The 26082-nt window shown below is 43.1% G+C and overlaps 1 protein-coding gene across 1 annotated transcript; it reads left to right on the forward strand.

Moving 5' to 3' along the window:
* Window positions 1–2133: 2133 nt before the first annotated feature.
* LOC142501201 (paladin-like) lies at window positions 2134–24661 on the forward strand. The gene is made up of 2 exons (XM_075610749.1): window positions 2134–2355; window positions 24329–24661. The coding sequence occupies exons 1-2, from the start codon at window positions 2149–2151 to the stop codon at window positions 24479–24481; spliced, it is 360 nt and encodes a 119-aa protein (XP_075466864.1). The 5' UTR covers window positions 2134–2148; the 3' UTR covers window positions 24482–24661.
* The last annotated feature ends 1421 nt before the right edge of the window (window positions 24662–26082 follow it).

Below are 26082 nucleotides of genomic sequence, written 5' to 3' on the forward strand. Positions count from 1 at the left end.
TTCAATAACGGTGATCAAGGCTGCATATATTAAAACAAAACCAAAATATATATATATATATATATATATATATTTTAAGTGCCGTTTGAACTTTAAAAGCAGTAACTCCCCCCAAAAATAAAGCCGTACCCCCCCCCCCACAAATGAAGTCATGAGATAAACTGTTTTCTTCTATTCTGCAGCCCCGTTTCTTACTTTTTTCTCTTCTGTTTCTGCTGGCTTTTCACCTGTGTATTATTTCACTGGCAGCTACTGCAACCTCGGTTGTTTTAATGTGTGTGGATAGCAGTCACCTTTTTAATTTCCCTGCGAGGCAAGTTTTCAGGACATATAACCAGAAGGCCACTAAACAATGTATAAAGGGTGACATGGCACAGGAGTAAAATGACTTCACAATAGTAGTAAGAAACAAAATAATATATATTTTTTTAATTTGCAAACATTTCACTATTCTGGTTTCTTGGAAAATGAGGAAGAACTGTATCTACATCAGGGCCTCTGAGGGGAAGTTCTTTTCAAGTGAGTGTTTACTCCACCTCCAGCCCACCCTGCACTGTTACAGGACCAACAAAGATAAAGAGTGGGGAGAGAAGGGGGCTTTGTCTGTGCAAACTTCTGCTTAGCAAATATTGATATTTAACAAAAAAGAGTAGCCAGAGGAATTTAAACTCCTTCCATGTCTGTGCTGACCACGTTTCAAACTCCTTCCATGTCTGTGCTGACCACGTTTCAAACTCCTTCCATGTCTGTGCTGACCACGTTTCAAACTCCTTCCATGTCTGTGCTGACCACGTTTCAAACTCCTTCCATGACTGTGCTTACCAAGTTTCAAACTCCTTCCATGACTGTGTTGACCACGTTTCAAACTCCTTCCATGCCTGTGCTGACCACGTTTCAAACTCCTTCCATGTCTGTGCTGACCACGTTTCAAACTCCTTCCATGTCTGTGCTGACCACGTTTCAAACTCCTTCCATGTCTGTGCTGACCATGTTTCAAACTCCTTCCATGTCTGTGCTGACCACGTTTCAAACTCCTTCCGTGTCTGTGCTGACCACGTTTCAAACTCCTTCCGTGTCTGTGCTGACCACGTTTCAAACTCCTTCCATGTCTGTGCTGACCACGTTTCAAACACCTTCCATGACTGTGCTTACCAAGTTTCAAACTCCTTCCATGTCTGTGCTGACCACGTTTCAAACTCCTTCCATGTCTGTGCTGACCACGTTTCAAACTCCTTCCATGTCTGTGCTGACCACATTTCAAACTCCTTCCATGTCTGTGCTGACCACGTTTAAAACTCCTTCCATATCTGTGCTGACCACGTTTCAAACTTGCGTGCTTTTGACTTTCAAGGGGTCCTTCCTCCCCCCCTCCCCAGTTTGCAACTGTTTACCAATAATGAAAATAAGTGTGGGGCAGAAATTTGCCACTGGCTTGGAATTGATACCTAAATGATGGCGTTCAAAAACAACCTGACATTTTACCTACTTTACTATACATCTAAAAACTTTAATCCCCCAGTAAGATTTTCCCAGAAAAATTACATTTTACTTGACAAATTGTGATTTCCATCAAGTACAAATCCCACTTGTGGTGCATTTGCATGTCTCAGACAGGTCTGCAAGTCTCCCCATTATCCCTTAGCAAACAGTGGTTTCACTGCAGCCAGGAATTCTGGGTAATGACATGCAAATGAGCACCCAGCATGTCTCTTTACTTCCTATCTATTTTAACATGGAACCCTATAAGTTTTTGCCTGCCATATTACACAGGTTTTTTTTCTCCCCGATTGGGGTTAAAGAAGTGCGGAGCCAGAAAACCTACTCAGACATCTGCTTCAACTTTTTGGGTCTCGTCAGTGCGAGGTTAGTTGCTGGCTATGCAATGTAAAGCTGGTAGTGGGTATTACCGGACCTTAACGTTATGGTGGCTAAAAAAATGGACACAAACCCTCCACCTTACAGTGTACAGCAAATCAAAATACCAATTGATGATTTTCATAAAACAGAAGAGCTCAACCTTAGTTAGACCCAATGGGACAAAAAAACCCGGAAGCTTTCAAATAAAATGTTTCACTGTACATCATATTTGACGTGTGATAAAATGTTATTACCTACAGCACATTTGAAAATCAAGTTGTACATGATGGTATGAATGTCACTTTCTCTATAGCTGATCTGCTTATTCATTCTCCTCTGCAGATTAAAACAGCCAAAAATGTTAAGGAAATGCAGTTGCTCCAGCTTAGAAGCCTTCAATACTTGGAGCGCTACATCTACCTGATCCTTTTCAATGCCTACCTACACTTAGAAAAGAAGCAATCTTGGCAAAGGCCCTTCAGCACATGGATGTATGAGGTGAGTACGGGCTTGTTTTATTATAGAAACACAGATCCGTTTATCACAAATATAGTTCTGAAAATAGGCTTTTGTTTTACACTGAGGGGTCCATTTCATTGATGTGGTTGCAGGCTTAGGACAGTATGTCTTGGCTAAAAGATTGAATTAAATGACACATACATATGACAAGAAAAACACATAGCTATTAATTAAATAATATGTCACATTGGATGTTTCCGTTTCTAGTGAGGAGAGTAACTACTGTACTGTACTTCTAGGATCATATCAATAAGAAGTGTGAGTAATTGGTCTCTGCCGCACACACACAATACACTGAAGTTCAGCTGAGCATTGAACTGCGTTTTTTACAGCGGAAACGCAATACAGCGCGATGTTTCAGGGGGTCTAGGACATTTGGGCGTGGCCGTTTTTGCTGCGATCAAATCTCCACCGGCGTTTAGCTGTTTCTCAACTCGCCGGCGGGACGTCTCACCGTCGGCTGCTTCGCTGCCAAGGTAAGTCCCTAACCTTACCCTAAAAACTCCTAATCTTAACCCCAAATACTAACGCTACCCCCTACCCTCAAAACCCTTACCCTAACCCATGACCCTAACACTTGACCCTAAAAAAACTTTAACCTAAACTCCTTACCCTAATCCCCTACCCTAAAAATCTGTGCCTTAATCCCCTTACCCTTAACCCCCTACCCGCTAAATGAACACAAATTAATTTACCTTGGCGGAGCAGCTGAGGCGGGGATCTCTCTGCGGCCCAACGGCGGTGGAGACCTAGCCACGGCAAGACGGCCGAGACCACATGTCCGGTTTCAAGGGTCCAAGGTCCTTCAGGTGTAAAGTATAACGAAGGGACGTAGTGCTATATTACACTCCTGCTACATAAGATGCAGTAAATGCTCCGCTGAACTTCAATGCATAATTTGACCAATTCGGATGTATCTACAACATGGCAAAAGGTTTCCAAAATCCATTACAGACCCGTTTCTACATTAGGAGTGCACAGTTATCCACATTTCCTGACTTGTGAGAATTCTGGTATATCATGAATAGTGGGGTCTTTCTTGATTTCTTATGTACAGTATGTAGCAAGAAAGACATTGATAGAAATATTGACACCAAAATAGGTTGGTGAGCATATCCCTTGGTAGTCATGAAGAATACATAAAGTGGACAGTGACGAAAGGAATGATCCATATTTACTAAGCTGTGATACTCCATAAGACACTTACTGTTACTGGAAATCACACTTACTAAAGTGAATAAGTCTTCCGGTGACAAAAAGGATCTAGTGTAATAGCAAAGCTTAGTAAAAATGGGCCTACTTGCAGTGTTGTAATGTGAGAATAAAAGATGATTCCCCCCCCTACCCCTTCATCGTCAATCGATTTAGCTCGGGGGAGGGGGTCATAATGCATTTTTTGTTTCTCTGGCACTTAACGGGATTGAGGTATTTGGGGGTGAAATGGATGCATCTGCTGTGGATTTTCATAATACTGTACTTACCTGCCCCTCACCATGTTGCAAATCCTTTCTCTAGTACCTTTTGGCTTCCATTTAATTTCTATTAGAGTTGCAGAGATAGCTGCAAGGTGCAAATTAACAATATAAAAATAGGCTCAAGTGTTTACCCAGGCATTTAATTAATGAGCCCCAAGCTGTCCGGCATTTAATAGCTACAGTACCGCCCCATCCTGGATTGTATCTTTCCTTGTGTTTAGTCTCCTTTATAACAGTAAATGTTTTCTTTTTCCCTTTTTGTAACTGTGAAGTGCTTGGAGTCCCATTGGGTGAAAAGCGCTATATACTGTAAATAGTTTTTTTTAAATTATTATTAATAATAATAATAGTATTATTATTATTATGAATATTTAATATCTGTTTTCATTGACTCTGGCCTCTGAGATACCACTGGAATATTACAGATCCATTGATTCTGGGAATGAATAAACCTACAGTATACCAAGGTGTGACTCATTTCAATTTATTAAGATTAGATAGGCTTAAAACAGAAATTACAAGAATGCAATCATTTTTTTTTTTTAAATGACTATAGATTAATATGTCTCCGTGCAGAGCAAAGTGTGTTTTGATGCACTTGGCCATTTACATACTGTATAACTGTTTCCTACATCTGGTACAGATTGTTAGACTTATTGTATGCAACTTCAGAGCAGGTGGTGTTTTTTGTTCAAATGAAAGGGAAAAAGAATGGAGCTCATAGACACAATGTGAAAAATCTCATTATACTGTGTGTGTCATGAAATAGCTTCCCAACTTCTCCTATTGACACTCCCCAAATCACAAGTGCACACGGAGCACAATTAGAGCAAAGTACCTTGATACATTTGACGCAGATTGAAAATGTCCCAGGTTTGCTCAAAAATTAAAGACAAGAAAAAAGCGCAAAACGCAAATAGTGAAGTAAATTCAAAAGACGTGTTTAATTTAAAAAGGGGGTAAGTATTCTGCGTACATCAATATAAAAGAACATTTGCATATACGTGTAACATTACACGATTTTACCACACAGCTGGCATCAGGGTGGGCAGTGGAAGGAGGTCCCTCTGGTGAGTGGTCCTCTACAGTTTCCAGATGTCATCTGGGTCTCTCACGGTGACTGCAGCTTGTAGCAAGCATCCAAGTCATCTGGGAATCACATGTAGAGGGCACTTCGTTGTCGTCTGGATATCGCACACGGCGCTGATATATACACGGCGCTTGCGGAAGCGGAAGCGAGCCCCTGCTAAAGCCGCTCTCATTGCGGCTGCAGGGGCTAAGTACCGAGCGTAAGCGCGCCTCAGCACGGATGCACTGACCATGTCCGAGGCCTTACAGAGATGGCAGGTGAGGGAATAAGTGCAGTAGATGACAGTGCTTGGCCACATTGGTTGGTAGGAGCGACTGTGGGTGTGGGACAGTACCCATGAGCCCAGGCTATTGAAATGCTTCATTTAAGAGGTGAGTTTTAGGGTTTGATTTAAAGGTGGGGAGAGAAGGTGCTTGGCGTATACGGAGTGTGAGGGAGTTCCACAGGTAAGGGGCAGGGAGTGAAAAGGTTTAAGACGAGAGAGCAGTAGAGATGAAAGGGGTGGAAAGGAGACCGTTATTAGCAGGGTGCAGGTGACGAGCATGGGCATAATGAGAGATCAATGCTGTTATGTAGGGAGGAGCAGATGAGTGGAGAGCCTTGAAGGTAAGAAGGAGAACTTTTTAGGTGATCGGAAACTTCATGGGAAGCCAGAAGAGGGATGTAAGAAGGATTTGAGCAGACACTGTTTTGGGAGAAAGTGTTATTATTCTAGCAGCAGAAATTTGGGATAGATTGCAAAGGAGAAAGTTGTGAGGCGGGGAGTCCTGTTAGCAGTATTTTACAATAATCCAGATGGGAGAGGATACAGGCATGCGTTAGATTTTTTGCAGTAACTTGACAGAGAAAAGGGCAGATCTTGGCAATATTACGGCGGAAGAAGCGTCAAGTTTTAGCCATGCCGTGAATGTGACACGAGAAGGAAAGGGAGGAGTCAAAATGTTACTCCTAGGCAACATGCTTTGCTGACAGGATAGATGGTGCTACCGTTTACTGTGCTGGAAAAGGGGAATATTAAGAAATATGAGAAGCTTCATTTTAGACATATTAAGTTTAAGGTGGTGGAGCACCATCTACAAGGATATACCCAAGAGACAATCAGAGACTTGGGACTGGATTGCAGGTATGAGGGAAGGGGTGGATAGAGATAATACCTAAGATCAAAATAGTTTTTTTATTTATTATTTATTTTGCTTCATGTAGATCATTGGTTACTTTAGTGAGCACAAAAAGGCAGATTGTAAAAGGTGCAGGGAGGCATGGGAATTAAGAAAGTTGATCATACGGGAGAACACAAGACGTTCTAGCAGTTTGGCGGCAGGATACATGGTGGTAGTTAGTAAGATAGGTAGGGTCTAGGGTGTTTTTAAGTGTGACCACTGCATGCTTAAAGGAGATGGGGAAGTGCCAGAGGATGGAGGAATTAAACATATGGGTGAGTGGGGACTAGGACAGGAGTAAGAGCTTTGATAAGGTGTGAGGGGATAGGATAGAGGGGGCATGTGGTAGAGGGAGAAGAGAAAATCGGCTTAGAAACTTTGCAACAGGAGAAAATAAATCAAGAGTGGAAGAAGGAGGTTTAGGGGGAAGGGGCAAAAGGAATCTCATTGTGGGTACCATCCAGCTTGCCTTTAAAGTAGTCGACAGGCTTGAGGAGAAGTGAGGGAAGGATGGGAAGTGGGAGTACACCTGTCTCATTACAAACAAGATCTCTGAGACCCACTGGAACACTTCTACGGACCCAAATTATAAAATGCCCATCAACTCGCTTTACTTTTAATGCACTGTGTACAGTACGTAGTTTTTTTTGTTTTGTTTTTTCACATTTGAATAGCTATAGTATACGTTTACTTTTGTAATAAATATTGTGTTGGTTTGTAATAGAAAGAATGTGGATTTACAACCTTAAACTGTGTTGTAAAGATCTAAAAAGACTGTAGATTTATGCGCTGTCACTTTGGTATCCAACGGCAGAAAATGTAACAATATAAGACCTCCTTTTAGTTTAGATAAGTAAATGAGAGTTGGATTCCAGCCGCTCATGCATCCATAAGGGATCTACATTACTTTTGTCGTCGGCTTCCGTTGGTATTTTCCCAGTTGTAGACAGCTGCCGTCAGATGTAAACAGCTGAACTGAGCACACATACAATGCAATCTGTGAACTGAGAACCACACTCGTCCCTCCCTTCTCCCGTTACTGTTTCACCCTGTTCTTGCTACAGCTGCGTGATTAAAACGAACAGTAACTTGCAGTTTCATTGCAGCTCTACAAGAAGAATTTGTAAGCTTATTAGGTCTCCTTTTGTCTCCACGCCGTCTGCATATTGAACGCTAAAATGTTTGGCTTCCTTCTGGTTTTTGTCGATGAATTCACTCTGGCCGTACAGTTTGGTCAGCTGGTTGCGAACAGAAGAAGGTGGAATTTATATGCATTCTTTACAAATAACATACATTAGCCAGCAATCCCTTCATTCCCAAATGTGCTCTTGGGTTTCCTGCTATTTTTCGATTTCCAGTTAACTGCAAGAGGCAATAAAAGAAAGGTGCCTGTCCCAATTTAAATTAATTGTGCATTATATGATGCATACAGTAGTATGAAAAAGACAGGCATAAAACTTGGTGACTGCATTATATTCTTGTTTTATTAAATTGCAATGTATGCTGTAAGACAAATTTATTACAGTTGTCAAGAACGTTTTTACTGTTCTTTGAGATAAAGTTAAATATTATTTTTTTTTCAGTGCCACTAGTTGACAGTGTTTTTTTTTTTAGGAATAAACCATGATTTTACTAGATGTAACAACAGGGTGGGTCTTGGTTCTAAATTACTACTGGTTATGAGCAGTTATTTATGGTTTACGCTGTCAGATTTGACTGCTACTGCTCTAAACCTTTAAAACCCCTCTAGTATTTCACACATTTTTATCATGGCCAATCTCAAGATTTAATGAATAGCCAGTGTTGCATTGGGGTCTTTAGGAAGATCATTGTCATCTTCAAGCAGAGCAATTATTTGGAGACACCTACTCTTCAGTTTGTCCACCAAAAGAAAGAAGCTATTATTTGTGAGGTTTTTACATTTGGGGGGTGGAGATGGGTTACCTTATTTGGAGTTTCCATTTGAAACCCGTCCCATTTAGGAAGAGACGTTGGCATGTTTTTCACGCGTTCCTGAAATGACTATTCTCCAGGAAATACAGTTATAGTGCTATCCTAGGGGCTTATGCTCTGGCCCCTAAAAAGGCGGTGACATCCATCTCTTCTGGATATGATCTCTGACTAATATATATGGCATAGAAATATTTACACAGCACAATGAATATTATTTCTAACTATTGATTATATGTGTAGTAAAGATGTGCTAACTTGTCCTGCTATTTTGCCAACTTCCGCTAGGATTTGTTTTGTTTGCTAAAAGCTTGGCAATAGTTCAAATTTTTTGTTGAAAATGGTAAAATGTTACCATTTTTGTTGTATTTTTTTCTTGAAACGGTACATGAAAAATACCAAGGTCACATGATCAATGCCACCTGTACACTGGTTAGGTGACCTTGCAAGGTTTTTTATGATGACGAATCTTGCCGTTTTGATCACGGAAAAAAGCAGCACATGTTGCCAAACATCTGCCCATCTCCAGTGCGTAGTGTTGCTGGATTTAAACCTTATGTTGATATCCAAGATTATTGGGAGTTTACTACTATGTGCTGAGTTTTCCTCACTTCATCAATGTAGCATAGATTATCCAGAGGCACTGCCTCAGCCTAGAAGCTGTATTCTGTGGGTATGATCCAAGTGCTCACTGCTCCATCAAAAGAGCCCTATGTTCCAAATGAAGCTGTGTGTACAATTCAAAAATATATACAAGGTGAAGGCACAGATGTACTGTAGTTGCAATGCAAGTGCTAATATTTTGCTGCTTGACAACGGCAGAGAATATGCCCATATTCTGCCCTTGTCATGCAGTAAAATATTAGCAATTGCATTGCAACTACTGCACCTTGTGTGCCTCAATCTTTTTTTTATATATTTTGAATTGTACACATTTTATTAGGGAAGGAAAAGATGCATTGAACACACAGACTTCCCTCCTAGCCGCCTCCCACCCACAGCACAGTAGCTGAGTAAATAAGTTTCCAGTGCAGATGACAACCTCCAAGGACCAAGATCTGTGCGATTTGAGGGTTCTGGGCACGAAAATTAAATTTTAATAGAAGAAGTGCTGATTTGTAACAGGGAAACTTCACTGAAGTCTATGAGGCTAAAAATCAGTGACACGGCTGCCTCACTGACTTCCCTCCTAGCCGACTCCTTCCCCCTCTCCTTCCTCCCCCCTCTCCTTCCTCCCCCCTCATTGGCTGACTGCTGCACCACGTGACGCGTGTTCACCAGAAGCTTGCAGCATCGGCCGGCTGACGCGTCACTATTGAGCAGGAGCAACTCTCGCCACAGCGCTGCGGCCCCCCCTCGCAGCGGGCCCGGCGCCATTGAGGGGAGGCCTCTCGTTCCTGCAGCGTCCGCCACAGCGGGCGCTGCAGTAGCCAGCGGGGACCAGGCCTTAAGCAGGTTTGTGGACCTGCGGCAGATGTGAAGATACACTACTGTGTTGTATCTTCACAGGTAACAAGTAATGCATGCTAGATACCATGCAAGAAATGAAGGAACACTTATAATTATTGAGTAGAGTAGCAAATTCATTTACCAATAATTGTCTACAATTTTTCAAGTTGTTCCAATACCTCCATATACAAACAATGTATGCCATGCACTCGGATTACGACACTCCTCTCGAAGAACCAGAACTTGGTGCAGCCGTATTGCACTTTATGCTGAGAGGCAAACAATAAAATGTTGAATTGCTACAGTATATCCCTCATACGTGGCACTGCAATGTTTGGATATTGGGATAGATTGTTTTTCTGCCTTGCTTGAGGTCTGAGCTCAGAATAACTGTGGTTCGGAAAACAAGGATCCCTCTCACACGCAAACCAAGGCTTTACTTCACAGAAATCAACCTTTCCTCCACATTTCAACAAAAAAACCCAGTGCCCGTAATATTCCTTGCTATCGAATATTTGCCTAGACTAGAGTCTTTATTTGTATTTATTAGTTTACTGTTTTTAATGACTTTAAAGCAGTTTTCATTCTTGCTTTGTCTAACAACATACGCTACTGAAATCGGAATTTGTATTTAAACTAATGTTATTAAACCGTAATCTATCCGTTTGCTGCAAACATGCTAAAAACTCCAATAAATGTTACTGTTGGGAGAGAGAAAGTTGAGAAAGTGGGTTCGTAGACCTAACTTTCCACTAAAAGTATATCCCGTAACAGTAGGCACGTTTTCTAGTGATAATACCCAGCAGTCTCTTTGATCACTGCTATTAAACTTCTGTGCCTCTCCTCCTGCGTGTGGATATATTTCTATACGTATCGGTTAGAACCTGCCGTTATAGAGGAAGGGAATGTGACTTTGTAAATGGTTGATATAGAAACAAAAAATGCTTGTTATATTATAATACATTAAAAATGTTATTCAGAGTTGTTTTATATTAAAAAAAAATGCTACAAGTATTTTCTCATAGTACAGACCTGATTTTATACAAATTTTAAAAAAACATGTAGGATATTGCTTGGTCTGCAGCTATAAGAAGAGCCGTTTGTTGATGTTTTATACATTCCACACACAAAATCTTTGTCACAAATCCTTCCTCCCCATCCCTAAATCCATTTTGGAAGCGCTATACAAAACTGGCCAGGCCTGGGTGTAGAGAGATTCATTCACACTCTGTGTGGCTTTGATTTTGCAGTTGCTCTTGATTTTTTTTTTCCCGCACTTTATAAAATCTGATTTCACTTTATGAATATTGAAGGCCTTGCTGGTCAACACGTTTTATTCTAAATAAAAGGAGTGACTAGATGAAACAATGCCTTGGGAATCGACCAGCGTGCCGTTGTGCTTTTTCTTTCATACTTTGCACAAGCTGTACTGGAGACTTGCTGATTTTGGGTTGTGGGAAACCCCCTGGCCCTCTGTCTCTGCTAGCCCTGCTAATTCATAGTGATGTGGCTGATCTCCACAGTGGGAGATGAAAGGCATATCTGCCAACTCCAGTTAATCAGAGCAGACTGGCCATAGTAAAAGTCCACTTGTCTTAAGAGTGCAGTCCCACTTAACCAATGCAAAAAAGGAAATTATGCAGTTTGCCTTCCCCTTTCCCTTTTCCATCTTCCCCACATATTTCATGCTAAATTCACCTAGTATTTTTGTAAAAGATTAAGATTTATACAACAAAAAACAAAAATGCCCAAAGCTACTTCCATTGTGACAAAAATACACAGTGCAATACCTATATATCGCTTGTAAAAAGGGTAATTTAGTTTAACCCTTTGGCCAAAGTGTCTTAAGCCTGCTGCCACTTACAAGGCATGACCGTTAGCAGGTCCTAACACTCACCTGGGTTAAAATTCTTATTTACCTGTATAATTACAGGAAGAATGATCACATTGGATCTGTCATAACCTGGCAAAATGAAACTGACCTGCCAACTTGGAAAGTGGGGTGGGGCAAGCTTAAACCTTGGGGGGGAGGGGCCACTACCCTCCCATAAGCAAAGATTAAGATGTGTAATTTTTTTAAGACACTTAAAATGATCACTTAAAAATGGACTCGGCCTTCCGCTCATTGCAACTTCCTCAGATTACAGTGCCTGATTAAAGCCATACGTTGCATCAGGATCGGCACACATTTTGGTACATTTAATTATCATATTGGAGAAGGAGGATCACCCCAAATACATGAGGAAACCCTCAAGAACAACCGGTGCTCCGTCAATGGCAATAATGAAATAAAAATATTTTTCCACAACAGTCTCTAGTTTCTTCGGTTTAGGTGAGCGTGTTGGGGGGGGGGGGGGAGGGAAGTCTGATATATGAATATATTCATCCGGTGTGTTTGTAGTGGACTCAGCCAGGGTGGGGGTTATACTGTATAAGCATAAAAGTTCCAGGATAGACAGGAATACAAAACAGCGTGTCGGAAAGTACTCACCGCGTCTTCATATCTTCCCTTGACGCACCCTGTGTCCCACACCTTCTGTCAGCTGGCCGGTACTCGCGATGAGCTGTCCGTGTCCGCCTGTCTGTGCTGAAACATGAAAAAGCCCCCAACACACACCGCTCACATGCCATGCTCCAGCCGATAGAAATTGTAGAAAAAATCTTGGAAGTGGTGGTCACTGACATCCGAGTATAGGAAGCAACCAAGCGCAGAATAATAAAAACGTAGTATTTATTCATCCATCAAAGCGGAAGGACATACAAGGAGTGTATACTCTAACGCGTTTCGTCTCAAATGATAAAGTCTCAAATGATAAAGTCTCATTTGAGACGAAATGCGTTAGAGTATACACTCGTTGTATGTCCTTCCGCTTTGATGAATAAATACTAAGTTTTTATTATACTGCGCTTGGTTGCTTCCTAGACTCCGATGTCAGTGACCACCACTTCCAAGATTTTTTTCATTATCATATTGCACTGGCAATCTCCTCCAGTTAATCCTTAATATAACCACGCTCAAAGACACTCCCTGATACATTGATGCAAAGTGACACAAAGTCAAAATGACCCAATTGCTCCCGTTTTTGGAGTACTGCTCAGATGGTGACACGACACACATCCCCCTGTGTATCGAGGGCAATGTTGTCCAAAAAGAGCCATTTTCATCTGCACGTCTTTGCATCAATGTATCAGAGTAGACACGGAAGGCTTTTTGGTGGCACTCCAAGGTTTATAATGGTATCTCTGTGGTTAGTCCTGTTGTTCTAACCCACGGGTGCTCAACTCCAGTCCTCAAGCCCCCCCAACAGGTCAGATTTTAATGATGTCCCAGCTTCAGCACAGCTGGCTCAATCAATTCCTGCTTTAGAACAGGGTGCTCAATCAGTCCCAGCTTCAGCACAGGCGGCTCCATCAGTCCCAGCTTCAGCACAGGGGGCTCCATCAGTCCCTTCTTTATCTACATCGGAAAATGTGTTATTTCCTGAAAGCGACAACATTTGGAAATATAATTATATGTTTAAACTTAAAACTGTTGCAATAATGAAATTGCAAAATACAGGGGTTCTCATTTCCAGTTCTCAAAACCCATCTACCGCTCAGGTTTTCAGGCTGTCCCTGCTTCAGCACAGGTGGCTCAATCAAAGACTGAGCCATTGGTTGAGCCATGTGTGCTGAAGCAGGGATATCCCTAAAACCTGACCTGGTGGGGGGTGTCTTGAGAGCCCTTGGCTTAATAAACACAATACCTTCATTCATGAAGGAAGCCCTGGATAAGCACCCACAATGTTAGGACATACCCACTGGAATTCCATGTGCTGGGGTGAGGAGTGTAGTTACAATAGCAACAATAGCTTCTTAACTACTTTATTCTGCATACGATACCTCGTAATGATAGTGTCTAACCACGCCAAAACCGGTCAGAGATGTATTTATTGTGAAGAATAAAGTAATTGTTTTTAAGAATTCTTCCTCGGTGGTTGTTTGAATACTCCTCAGCCAAGCTCATTGAACTCCAGCAGGCGTAAACCCTCCCAAGAGTATCTAGGGGAATACAGATGTCCTGCATTTTGTATGTTTAGCCTGGATTTGCTTTATAAATGACTGAATGTATTGTGTTTATGTATTAACCTACATTAACCCTCGCTATCCACCTTTTAAGACCCATCTTAAAACCCAGCTCCTTAACAAAGCATATGAGTAGTTCCATTGCTGATACTTTACACCTCATACATCGACCTTGGCCCCTTGCAGACGCACTTACCAGAACGCCCTCCTACTGTCTCTGTACGTTCTTACTACTTACCAATTAGATTGTAAGCTCTTCAGGGCAAGAACTCCTTTTCCTAAATGTTACTTTTATGTCTGAAGCACTTCTTCCCCTTTATGTGTTATTTGTATTATTTGTTACTTCTATGAGGATGCCACATGTATTACTGCTGTGAAGCCCTATGCACGTGAAAGGCACTATATAAATAAAGTTATACATACATATATTAAACCGCGAAGCTAAGAAGAATATCACACAATACCAAAGTCTTCTGCGATCGGCATTGAAAGAGTTACATTGCTGACACACCTTCCCAGTGATACTAGGGTATATACAGATCTGCCCCAGTGTATAATTCAATGTGATAGCTGTGATTAATCAATGCTAGAACTGCAAGTAATGAAACTGCTTTGTCATGTCAGATTTGGGAGGGATAACCCTTGCACAGCAATTTTCCAGTTTAAGAATAAAAATGATCTTATGTGCAGTTCTCTACCAAGTTGGCTCTAATATACGTCCTGTCGCCAAAAACATTCAGTGTGTCTGCAGCCAGTTAATGCTTACCATACTCTGCTGGATATCAGAACAACTTCATTCAGAAGTGATGACATGATATATGTAATCGTTATCAGGCACAGGCTTTTCTTAAGCAATTTCAGATCTGTTACCTAACGGTTGCTGTTGAGAAAGGAAATCCGCAAACTATTATATAACTAATAGTGAGCCATTGTATAAGCAACTGGTCAGCAGTAACCCGCACTGACATGGAATATATTCCAAGCGGTGATTTATAGAGTACAAGTCATAAAGACAGATGAAAATTATATTGTTTAGACCCTGAGTTTGCAATAGGACTTTGTATGTAGCAGCAGGGGATTTTGATGATATACCGTACTCCCTGTGTGTACATTTTGTTGACTTGCTGTACAATTTCTGAGAAATGTTTGTATCACATTCATGACCCCTATTGCGTGTATGTGTGTGTTTGTGTGTATCTTTATTTATATAAGACCATTTATGTACATAGCGCTTCACAGCAGTAATACATGTGACATAATAATATAACACATAAAGGGAATAAGCGCTTCAGCCATAAAATTATCATTATGAAAAGGAGTCCCTGCCCCGAAGAGCTTACAATCTAATTGGTAAGTAGGAAGAACGTAGAGAGACAGTAGGAATGTGTTCTGGTAAATGCGTCTGCAAGAGGCAAAGGTCAATATATGAGGTGTATATAGTATCAGCCACAGAGCTACCCATATGCTTCGTTAAGGAGGTGTGTTTTAAAATGGGTCTTAAAGGTAGATAGAGAGGTGCAGTCGGATATTGGGGGGGAAAGGCATTCCAGAGATGTGGGGCAGTATGTATGTATGTATGTATGTATGTCTTTATTTGTATAGCGCCATAAAATGTACATAGCGCTTCACAGTAGTAATACATGTCATATAAATAACAAATATAAATAACACATCATGGGAATAAGTGCTTCAGACATACTGTAAAAGTAACATTAAGGAAGGAGTCCCTGCTCCGAGGAGCTTACAATCTAATTGGTAGGTAGGGAGAACGTACAGAGACAGTAGGAGAGAATACTAGTAAGTGCGTCTGCAGGAGGCCAAGCTTTGTGTCATGTGTCCATGATTATCCAGTGCTACTCATATGCTTCTTTAAGCAGCTGTGTCTTAAGGTGGGTCTTAAAGGTGGATAGCGAGGGGGCTAGTCGGGCAGTGAGAGGTTTAAGACAGGAGAGGGCTTTATATACAAAAGGGGTAGAGAGAAGACATCTTTTAGCAGAACGCAAGAGTTGAGATGGTGTATATCGAGAAATTAGGGCTGAGATGTAAGGAGGGGCAGAAGAGTGTATAACCTTAAAAGTGAGGAGGAGAATTTTGCATGTAATACAGGATTTGATAGGAAGCCAGGAGAGGGATTTCAGCAGGAGGGACGTTGAGACAGATTTAGGAGACCGTAAAGTGATTTTAGCAGCAGCGTTTCGAATAGATTGAAGGTGAGACAAGTGAGAGGCAGGAAGGCCGGACAGCAGAAGGTTACAATAGTAGCGATGGGAGAGAATGAGGGCCTGCATTAGAGTTGGAGCAATGTTGCAGAGGAGAAAATAACAAGTTTTAGCTACATCTTGAATGTGAGAGAGGAGTCAAATGTGACCCCCTAGGCAGCGTGCTTGTGATACTGGGTGTTTGATAGTGCTGCCAACAGTAATGTAGAAGGGGTAGTAGGGCCAGGCTTGGGAGAAAATATGAGGAGCTTCATTTTTGACATGTTACGTTTGAGGCAGCGGAGGGTAGGGGTGTACCGAGTACCCGGAATTACCCGGTACCCGGCGTTACCCGGCACATTTCCAGCTACCCGGACCCGGCAACTGAGAAGTGGGCCCGGCGCCGGGTAATGTCAGAGTAGCTGAAACTCTAATTACTTACCTTTCAGCCGTTGTGGGACAGCAGGATTCTATAGCGGAGCGGAGGTGGGGCGGGTGGGAGCGGAGGTGGTGCGGGTGGGAGCGGAGGTTGTGCGGCGGGCGGGAGCAGAGGTGGTGCGGCGGCGGGAGCGGAGGTGGTGTGGGCGGGAGCGGAAGAGGAGCGGAGATGGAGCGGTGGGGCGGGCAGGTGCGGAGGTGGAGCGGTCGGGCGGGCAGGAGTGGAGGTGGGGCGGGTGGGAGCGGAGGAAGAGCGGAGGCTCACTGTTGGGGTGGGTGTCCAATAGGAACGCTCCATCTCCTGCTCCGGTCATGTGGTTCCCCGGCGGCTCACACACACACACTGCTTGTAAACACAAAAAACAAAACTGTGCGCTACTACCTAACTACCTATAAAGTTTAAATGTATAAATATATACAGTGCAGTGACTATACCATCAATTTAGTGATAAAAAATTTATAAAAAATTAAACCACAACTCCCACAGTGAGATAATTATACATTAAATAATAAGTGCCACATAACCGTGTTGGGGATAATGGCGTAAAAAAAAAAACGGGTAACGGTACCCGGCTAAAATCAATGGTTCTACCCGGCTGGGTACCCGGCTACCCGGTTTGACACTTACCTGGCGACATCTAGGACAAGCAGCTGAGGTCCTGTGGCAGTGGCAGCATCGGAGGTGTCTTCAGCCGGCGGAGGACAGCAGGAATCCCTTACACAGCACCGCAGCAGGTAAGCAGTGTGTGTGGAAACAAAAGAAAACAGCGCACAACGCCAAATAGTGAAGCAAATTCAACAATATATTATAGAATTAAAAAGGGGGTAATATATCTGCTTACATTGGCTTACAAAGTCTCTCACAAGTGTCCAAAACAGCACACAGGATGAAATAAAAACAGGACAGGCCAATACATAGACAAAGGCCAATGTAAGCAGATATAAGGCAATAGAATGTTACATCCAACTAGTTTCGTAGAATTAACTACTTCTTCAGGGACACTTGTGAGAGACTTTGTAAGACTGTTCAAACTTCCCTATTGAATCCACCACTGCTGTGGTTACGTCATTACACAGCGTCCCGCGACCGAGCGGCACCGTGGCACGCTGAGGGCACCCGAGCAAGCTGCGTTTTAACCTCTGTGCAGAGGATACACCTGCCGAGGTACAGGAGCAGCTTCATATCGGCCAGGAAGCAGGAGCGATTTCACCGAGCCCCAGTACCAGCTGCTGAACCTGGCTGCATGAAGGGAAATCCCCTTGGGAGTGAAAAGACTGACGTCCTGCCCCAGAATCAACTGAGCTGCAGCAGCAGAGGGAAGCAAGCACCTGAATCTACAGCTAACAGCTGCCGAGTGGTAAACAGTGTGATACACACTACATGCCTTTTACCAACTTTTTTCATGTACGCAGATATATTACCCCCTTTTTAATTCTATAATATATTGTTGAATTTGCTTCACTATTTGGCGTTGTGCGCTGTTTTCTTTTGTTTCCACACACACTGCTTACCTGCTGCGGTGCTGTGTAAGGGATTCCTGCTGTCCTCCGCCGGCTGAAGACACCTCCGATGCTGCCACTGCCACAGGACCTCAGCTGCTTGTCCTAGATGTCGCCAGGTAAGTGTCAAACCGGGTAGCCGGGTACCCAGCCGGGTAGAACCATTGATTTTAGCCGGGTACCGTTACCCGTTTTTTTTTTTTTTTTTTTTTAATCGCTACCTGGTACAACACTAGCGGAGGGCTATCCGGGAGATATAGCAGAGAGATATTCAAAGACTTTGGTCTATATAGCAGGTGTAAGGTCCGGGGTTGAAAAGTAAATTTGTGTTGTCAGCATAGAGGTGATAGTTGAACCCAAGAGATGTGATAAGGTCACCTAGTGAAAGTGTGTAAAGAGAAAATAGAAGACAGGACAGACAGACCCCTGGGGTACCCCCACAAAGAGATCGACAGAGGAGGAGGTGGTGTTGGAAAACGAGACACTGAAATTACGATGCGAGAGGTAAAAAGAAATCCAGGATAGAGCTCTGTTATGGATACCAAGAGTATGGAGAATGTGAAGGAGAAAAGGGTGGCCCACAGTATAAAAGGCCTGCAGAGAGGTTGAACAATATGAACAGAGGGTTGACCTTTATCTTTGGCATCATGGAGGTAATTAGTTATCTTAGTGAGGGCTGTATCTGTGGAGTGAGCAGTGCGGAAGCCAAATTGTAGAGGATCTAGGAGAGAATTGGAGGTGAGAAAATAAAGCAAGTGAGAGAATACAAGTCATTCAAGGAGTTTAGAGGCAAAAGGCAGTAGGGAGACAGGACGATAGAGACAGGTAGGGTCAAGCTTGATGTTTTTGAGTAATGGTATAACTGTTGCATGTTCGAAAGGTAGAGGGGGAGTTAAAAAATGTGTGAGCGTAGGGATTAGAGTAGGAGCAAGAGGTTTGAGGAGATGGGAGGGAATGGGGTCAAGAGGGCAAATGGTAGAGGGAGAAGAGGAGATCAGTAGTGACATTTCATCCTCTGTGCCAGTGGAAAGGGAGTTAAGGAGAGTAAGGAAGAGGTGAAGGATGGGAGGAGGATACAGATGGGATATCTTGTATGGAATCCATCTTTGTTTTGAAATAGTCAGCAAAGTCTTGAGGTGAAATGGAGGAAGAAAAACAGGTAACAAACGGTGGTAAAAGAGTCAAAGACAGAGAAGACTCGGCATGGATTAGACATGTGCGTGTTGATTAGTAAAGAAAAGTAGGTTTGTTTAGCCTGTGAGGGGGCAGAGTTGAAACAGGATAGGATAAATTTCTAGAGAAGGAAGTCTGCGAGAGTGTGATATTTCTTCCAGAGGCATTCAGAGGAACGAGTGCAGGAACGCAGCATGCGCGTGTGGGAATTTCACCAGGGTCTGGGGTTAGAAGGGCGAGAATGGCAGAGAGAAAGAGGGGCATGTAGATCAAGAGAGTTGTAGTTCCTACCCAGGTTGTCAGAGTCTGGAGGAGAGGGAGGAGCGCAAAGTGGAATCAAAAGCTGGTAGGTTAATAGAGCGCTGGTCCCTGCAGAAATAAGGGGTAGATGGAGATGGAGAAGGGGAGAAGTGAGAGAGAAAATGAGATGTAAGGAAAGGGGGGAAATGGCGAAATTGGAGAGAAGTTTTGGGTGAAAACAAGGTCTAGGTAGTGGTCATCCTTGTGTGTGCTGGCAGCAGGTCATTGGTGAAGGCCAAAAGAAGAGGTTAGAGTGAGAAAGCGGGAAGCCAAAGGGATACAGGGGTTATCAATATAGCAGTTGCAGTCCCCAAAGAGAAAAACAGGGGAGCCTGAGGAGAAAAAGGAGAGCCAGGATTCAAACTGAGAGAGAGAAAGAAGGGCGATGAGTAGAGGTAGGTGGGCGATAGATGACCGCCACGTAGAGAGACTAAGAGGAGAAAAAAGCTGGACAGTGTGAGCCTCAAAGGAGGGGAAAGAGAGGTAACGGCAGATAGAGGAGAGGAGCCCCACACCTCCACCCCTGCCATCAGGGCGCGGGAGTGTGTGAGAAAGCAAGGCCACAATAAGAGAAGGCAGCATCCAGTGCAGTCAGACTGTGTAAGCCAAGGCTCGGTTATAGCAAAGCCCCTTCAACTCCTGTGAACATGGCTGCGCGGCATCAAATGACTGGCTTATTGCCATGACAACGGGATGCTACGTGACTTTCAGATTTCAGAAACCGTCTGGCTTCAAAGCTACTAAAGTTGACATACCCTATTACAGAGATTCCTAAACCTAGTTCTTTTAAGTGGCTGAAACACTAACGCATTAGATATGGACCAATTATTTATTGCAAAATATCCTCGTAGAACCATATAATTATATATCCTTTTCTATTCAGCAACAACATATTTATGAGCGCACAAATATGTAACTGTGTGTGTGTGTGTGTGTGTGTGTGTGTGTGTGCGCGCGCGTGCGTGCGCACGTTACAAAAGTGGGTGTCCTTATGATAAATAACATTTAGCTTGGCTATTCGGTATTACATATACAAATTGCCTTAGCAAAGGAATGTGCTTAAAGCTGAGGCAACAAGTGTTCCCCGCCTGAGAGCTTTAACTTGCAACTCATACACATGTTTTCTAACTGGGAGTGCACAGTATCCCTTATTGGCGCTAGTTCCATTCCATTCACTCTTCCTGAAACAAGTTGGTCTGCAGCAACCAGCGTTGAAGGCGTCACTGCAGAATCAGCGGCTTATGCATGAAAGGAGGTGTTTAGGCAGAGGTCCTATCGGTCTCGCCCACCAAATAAAGTTCTGCATTTTCTGTGACAACAAGGAAACCTTGTAACGTGTGCAGCATCGGGCCAAAGCTAACAAACCTCGCAAAATATAACCAACCATTCAAAAGTAGCTTAAAAATTACTAAAGCACCACAAGGTGGAAAGTAAGAGCTGCTAACTTCTTCCGGTCATATCCTACACACTATGACATGCTAGTCACTACTACTTGTATATATGAACAATTAATGCTAAGCCCTGATGAAGCTTCAAAATGGTTTATATATTAGAGCCACTTACTGAGGCCAATAGCCTGTTAAACTTTACATAACCCCAAAAAGACCATATTTACTAAGCAGTGCTATGATATAAACATCCTCCAACGCCAAAACACTTATGCTGTATGGTGTCTTCTGGCATAGCACAGTTTGGTAAAAATGACAGAGGGACCCTACTGGCAGCAATGGAGTTTAATATGTGGTCCTAGCTATTCATATATGTGCCAATTACAATAAAGTGAAATCGCTCTGCCACGTATCGTCTTCTATTTTATGGTAAATGGTTGTTTTTTGTAATTCATATTAAGCAGCTTTGCAACCTTGGGCGGTCCCGGGTAGCAATATATGCTGAGATTAAAACACGCTGCAAACTCTCAGCAGCATAACACACTCTGCTATTGTAATGTTCGATTCATAATTTAGGATGCGTTTATCGGGATCAGGAGATCACACTTCAAATTTCAAAAACGCAACGAATGGCAAGAGTTGGGCCAAGAGTATCAGGGGGGCAGAGAGACGCAGGGGGGCCGAGAGACATGCGGGGGAAGATGTATCAACGTAAAGAAAGTGCAATACAAGTTGGCTTTGACACACTGCTCCCATTTTCTGTTCACATTTGCATCAAATGTATAAATGGGCTTCTTACGTTTGACCCAAATTGTTGACCTGAAAAGTTTACTCCACCTCAGACCTGGCAGATTCTTTTGATGCAAATACAAGATACAAAAGTGAATGCACTGAGACGCAGTCTTCTACATGTCATTGCAATCTGTGCGCCATGTCACTTCCCCCTAACCCCTCATAATGTCACTCCCTCCTAACCCCTCATAGTGTCACTCCCCCCTAACCCTTCATAATGTCACCCCCCCTAATGTCACTCCCCCCTAACCCCTCATAATGTCACTCCCCCCTAACCCCTCATAATGTCCCTCCCCCCTAACCCCTCATAATGTCACTCCCCCCTAACCCCTCATAATGTCCCTCCCCCCTAACCCCTCATAATGTCACTCCCCCCTAACCCCTCATAATGTCACCCCCCCTAACCCCTCATAATGTCACCCCCCCCTAACCCCTCATAATGTCCCTCCCCCCTAACCCCTCATAATGTCCCTCCCCCCTAACCCCTCATAATGTCACTCCCCCCTAACCCCTCATAATGTCACCCCCCCTAACCCCTCATAATGTCACTCCCCCTTAACCCCTCATAATGTCACCCCCCCTACCCCATATCAGGGGGTGCGCAACTGGGGGGCACTAGATTCTCTGTGGGGAGCGCGGGGTTTACATAGGCCCCCCACGCTTCCCGAAGGCATTTAAATTAAATGCAGGGGGAGCGGCGAAGGCCTCTGTAACTTCACTTACCTTGGCTCAGACGGCATGGCAACACGGCGTCAAATGATGCCACGTTGCCATGGTGTCAGGACATCAAAATGCCGGAGCCAAGGTAAGGGGGGGGGGGGGAGGGCACGAGGAGGGAGGGAAAGATTGCGCACCCCTGCCTCATATTGTCACTCCCCAAATCGCATGGTGATGTAAAAGTTGGATCAAAGACCTTGATACCTTGACTCCTAGAGACGCAAGATGAAAATAACTATTTGCTCTGATACATCTCCCCCGTAATAGGCTCCCATTGAAGTGCAGCTTCTCCACGCCAGATCTTAGCCCTGTTTTATTTCAATCGAGCTGATCTCTTCTACAGCACTGGGCGTCACCGCATATTAAATAGTGGTGCGAGGGCAAAAGCGACACAGGTAGAGAAAGGGACAGACAGAGGGATGGCTATAGAGCAGGGGGCTCAACCCCAGTCCTCAAGGGCCACCAACAGGTCAGGTTTTCAGGATATGCCTGCTGCAGCCCAGGTGGCTCAGTCAAGGACGGATTCACTGTTTGAGCCACCTGGGCTGAAGCTGGGATACCCTGTAAACCTGACCTGTTGGGGGTTCCTGGGACTGGGGTTGAGCACCCCTGATATAGAGACACAAACCGAGAGAGAGCAAGAGGCAGAAAAGAGGTGAAGGAGACAGAGCTATTACTGTACTGTGGCTGGTTGCCAACATGTTTCTGTCAAACAGCCAGCGCTTCCCGCCCTGTGCTCCCTGTGACACCCCAGTTCTACAGTGAGACTTACTGCTGGAGCTATGCAGATCGTTGCACTCTCAGGATATGGAACAGGGCATCTCATTCATAGCACGGAGGATGAATGTGCGCTGTTGCAAACACGCAGACGCCCGTCACTTGCAGTTTTAAAGTGGCTGGTTACACAGTACACACATTTCTTTTGCAGCTCAAGGTAGCAAACCTTTACTGCAAACAAGAGCGCTGTTGATGGGTCTCCGAAAATAAGTTTATATTCGTTGCCCTGTAGAAGTCTTGTATTAGAGGTTGGGCTAGATTCGTTTGGTAAAATACAAGCTGTTGTTTGTTTGTTTTTTTTAAAGATGAATTTTGCATGTTATTTTTTTTTTTATTTTGGGGGGGGGGGAAATACCGGAAATTGAAGCTTTTCTAAATATTCGCCGTTCTAATTGTGTTTTTAATTATGTATTTTTTTTTAATTAAATACATTTAAGGGTTAATCATGGCTAGTGTTCTCTTTGACAAAAAAATGGCAGCAGTTTTTTGTACACACACAAAAAAGTCAGACAACAAGAAGATCGATGTACGGTTGCAATAGAATAAAAGCACTTGGCCATGTAACATTTTCTCAGGAATGAGTGTGGTTGTTTCATGTTTTGACACTTTTTATTCGCTCCACACATTCTGTTAATAGCACAATGACAAATACGATATGATGTAAAAACACATGGTGGTCATTAGAGGCTGGTTAGTGCTAATCTCACTGATTAGAAGGATGAGGCAGTGATCAAGGGGGCCCCTCTTAAAATCACAACGGAGGCCATCTTTTAAGAGCCCCGCAAAACAACCTGTATTTCTTCCAGAGACAGAACATTTTTTGTAAGATTTCACAATGAGGGAGTTTTGAGAATGAATAAGGCGAACGTACTGAGTAACAATGCACCTGAGTAGTCTGAATGTGTATTTGAAGGGGAAAGTAGTGTTTTTTTTCTGGAGGGATTGATTTGTTAAATCCTTTGCAATACACACACTGAGTAGAAAAAAAAATACTTGTTTTTTTTTTTTTTTTACATTGTTAGGTTATTGCCTAGTGCAGGGGTGGCCAACTCTAGTCCTCAACAGGTCAGGTCAGGTTTTAAGGATATCCCTGCTTCCCTGCTTCAGTCGATGACTGAGCCACTGAGTGAACCACCTGTGCTGAAGCAGGGATATCCTGAAAACTTGACCTGTCGGTGGCCCCTGAGGACTAGAGTTGGCCACTCCTGGCCTATTGGTTATGTTGCTGCTTTTGGAACAGGTGACCCCACTGATCTCGGGCACATCACTTTTAGTCTCTTCTGCCACTGGTAATTAAATTATATTGTAAGATCTATGGTTCCAGGTCTACTAGGCCTGAAAAAGTCTATAAAAAGTGCTGAATACACCGCACAACTGTGTACATAGTATCATGAAAGGTGCTATTTAAAGAATGAGTTGTGTTTTCTCTATTTACATGCATTTCTCATTCTTCTCCTTTTCCACCCCTTTGTGTCTTTAGGTGGCATCCAAAGCTGGAGTTTATGACGTGCTGAATCAACTGGGATTTAGTGAATTTGAGAACCTTGAAGAGCAGCCCCTGAGCCGGCTGCGCTACCGCTGGCAGCAGCAGCAGAACTCCCACCTGCTTCCATTCCGAGGGGAGTTTATTTAGGCCGAGCAGAAACCTTGGAACATCTACTCTCCTCCGTCCTCAACTGGCTGCTTTGTAGCTCGCGGAGCGAGGAGGGAGGGGCTGCCTTAAAGGACTTGTTTTACTTCAGCAACAACAAAAAAAACATTTACACTGCCACTCGAGACGTTTTTTACCGGGTTGTTTTGACCACAATAAAAATGCTGTAAACTGTAAGAATTTAAAAGGTGTCCAGTTGTTTGGAAAAGAGCGTTACCTTCATTGTCAGAGGCATCTGTCTGGTGCTTACAGGGTAAAATCCCCCCGTCCCGTCCCCAATTCTTTATATTGTTATTGATTAAGGCAGGCTACGTCTAAATTAAGGAAATCGAATATGTTAATGTTTTTAATGTAAGGTAAAAACGGCGTATGAAAGGGCTAAATATAAATAAAATAAGTTTCGTCATAATAGACTTCTTTGTGTATAGTTTCAGTGTGCTGCATCTCTTCTGCCCATCATGTTATTTATGTGATACGCGTATATTGTAACGGAAGGGGCTGCATTTTATGCTGAGTTTGCTTAGCAGTGATGTATTAGAGATAGTATTAGCTCCGCCTCTAGGAAATGTAGTTACCTGTGCTGAAGCAGGGATATCTTGCAAACCTGACCTGTTGGTGGCCCTTGAGGACTGGAGTTGCCCACCCCCGGGGTAGCCGCTTCAAATGAATTGTAGTAATTACATTTGCTTCTGCGCGGAGGAGGTTTATGAGATTTTTATGCTATCTTTATGAAAGTATAAACTAATTTTCAGCAGCAGTGCGAGCTTTAAAGGAACAAAAATCCAGCTACGACACTCCCTAAAGAAAGTATCATGTTACTTTATGTTAGACTGGTGGTAGAAGGTGTTGATGGGGAGTGTTGGAAGCACATTGCACGCTAAGAAAATGTCTAATGGTCTTACTTGTTCCAGGTTACAATATCCAGTGAAGACCTCTTCCCCGTGCTGGAGAAATGTTTTACCTCCTCTGAAATGAGTGGGACTAAAGCCTTCTTCAGTAAAAGGAAGATCTCTTCAACTCATAATAAATAGGGGCCTAGGAGTTTTCAGTCTATCGTCACATCACCCTTTGTAGTGCCTGCAATGCGATGTCGGTATTTAGCAGGACGCCGACGCCCCCCTTTACAATAACCCGGTATGGGGAACACCTGCATTCTGACTCTTCTGTCTATGCTTGAATTGTCTATTTATTATGCAGAACAAAGTTTTTCTAATGAAAAAAAAAAAAAAAAAAGATGAATATCTACACTAATGCTACCTGTATATCCGACGTGTACAGCTGTGAATGTGTTGATTATAGCAAATTATGCAGCTTACTTACAAAACTGCATTATTAAACCTGCCCACGCCTGAAAGGCACACGTGTGGCATTACTTTTAAACTATAGATCTATTGATATGTGCTTTAACAGGAATGTGACTTAACTTGTGATTATAATCCATATCTGCAGTGCCTTATATCCGTTACTTTCTGATGACTCCTTTAATAAGCAAAAGACAGTTCCGAAACCGCAAGTGCTTAAATCTCAGTACCTCCTACTGCAGACTATTTAATACGTTTAATATTGAAATATTGTGTTTCAGT

Source organism: Ascaphus truei, chromosome 8, assembly GCF_040206685.1.
Source record: "Ascaphus truei isolate aAscTru1 chromosome 8, aAscTru1.hap1, whole genome shotgun sequence".
NCBI lineage: Eukaryota > Metazoa > Chordata > Amphibia > Anura > Ascaphidae > Ascaphus > Ascaphus truei.

Coding starts and splice junctions, on each gene's coding strand:
- LOC142501201 (XM_075610749.1), top strand. CDS start 2,149: ATGAATGTCACTTTCTCTATAGCTGATCTGCTTATTCATTCTCCTCTG. Junction 2,356..24,328: donor TCAGCACATGGATGTATGAG/GTGAGTACGGGC, acceptor TTGTGTCTTTAG/GTGGCATCCAAAGCTGGAGT.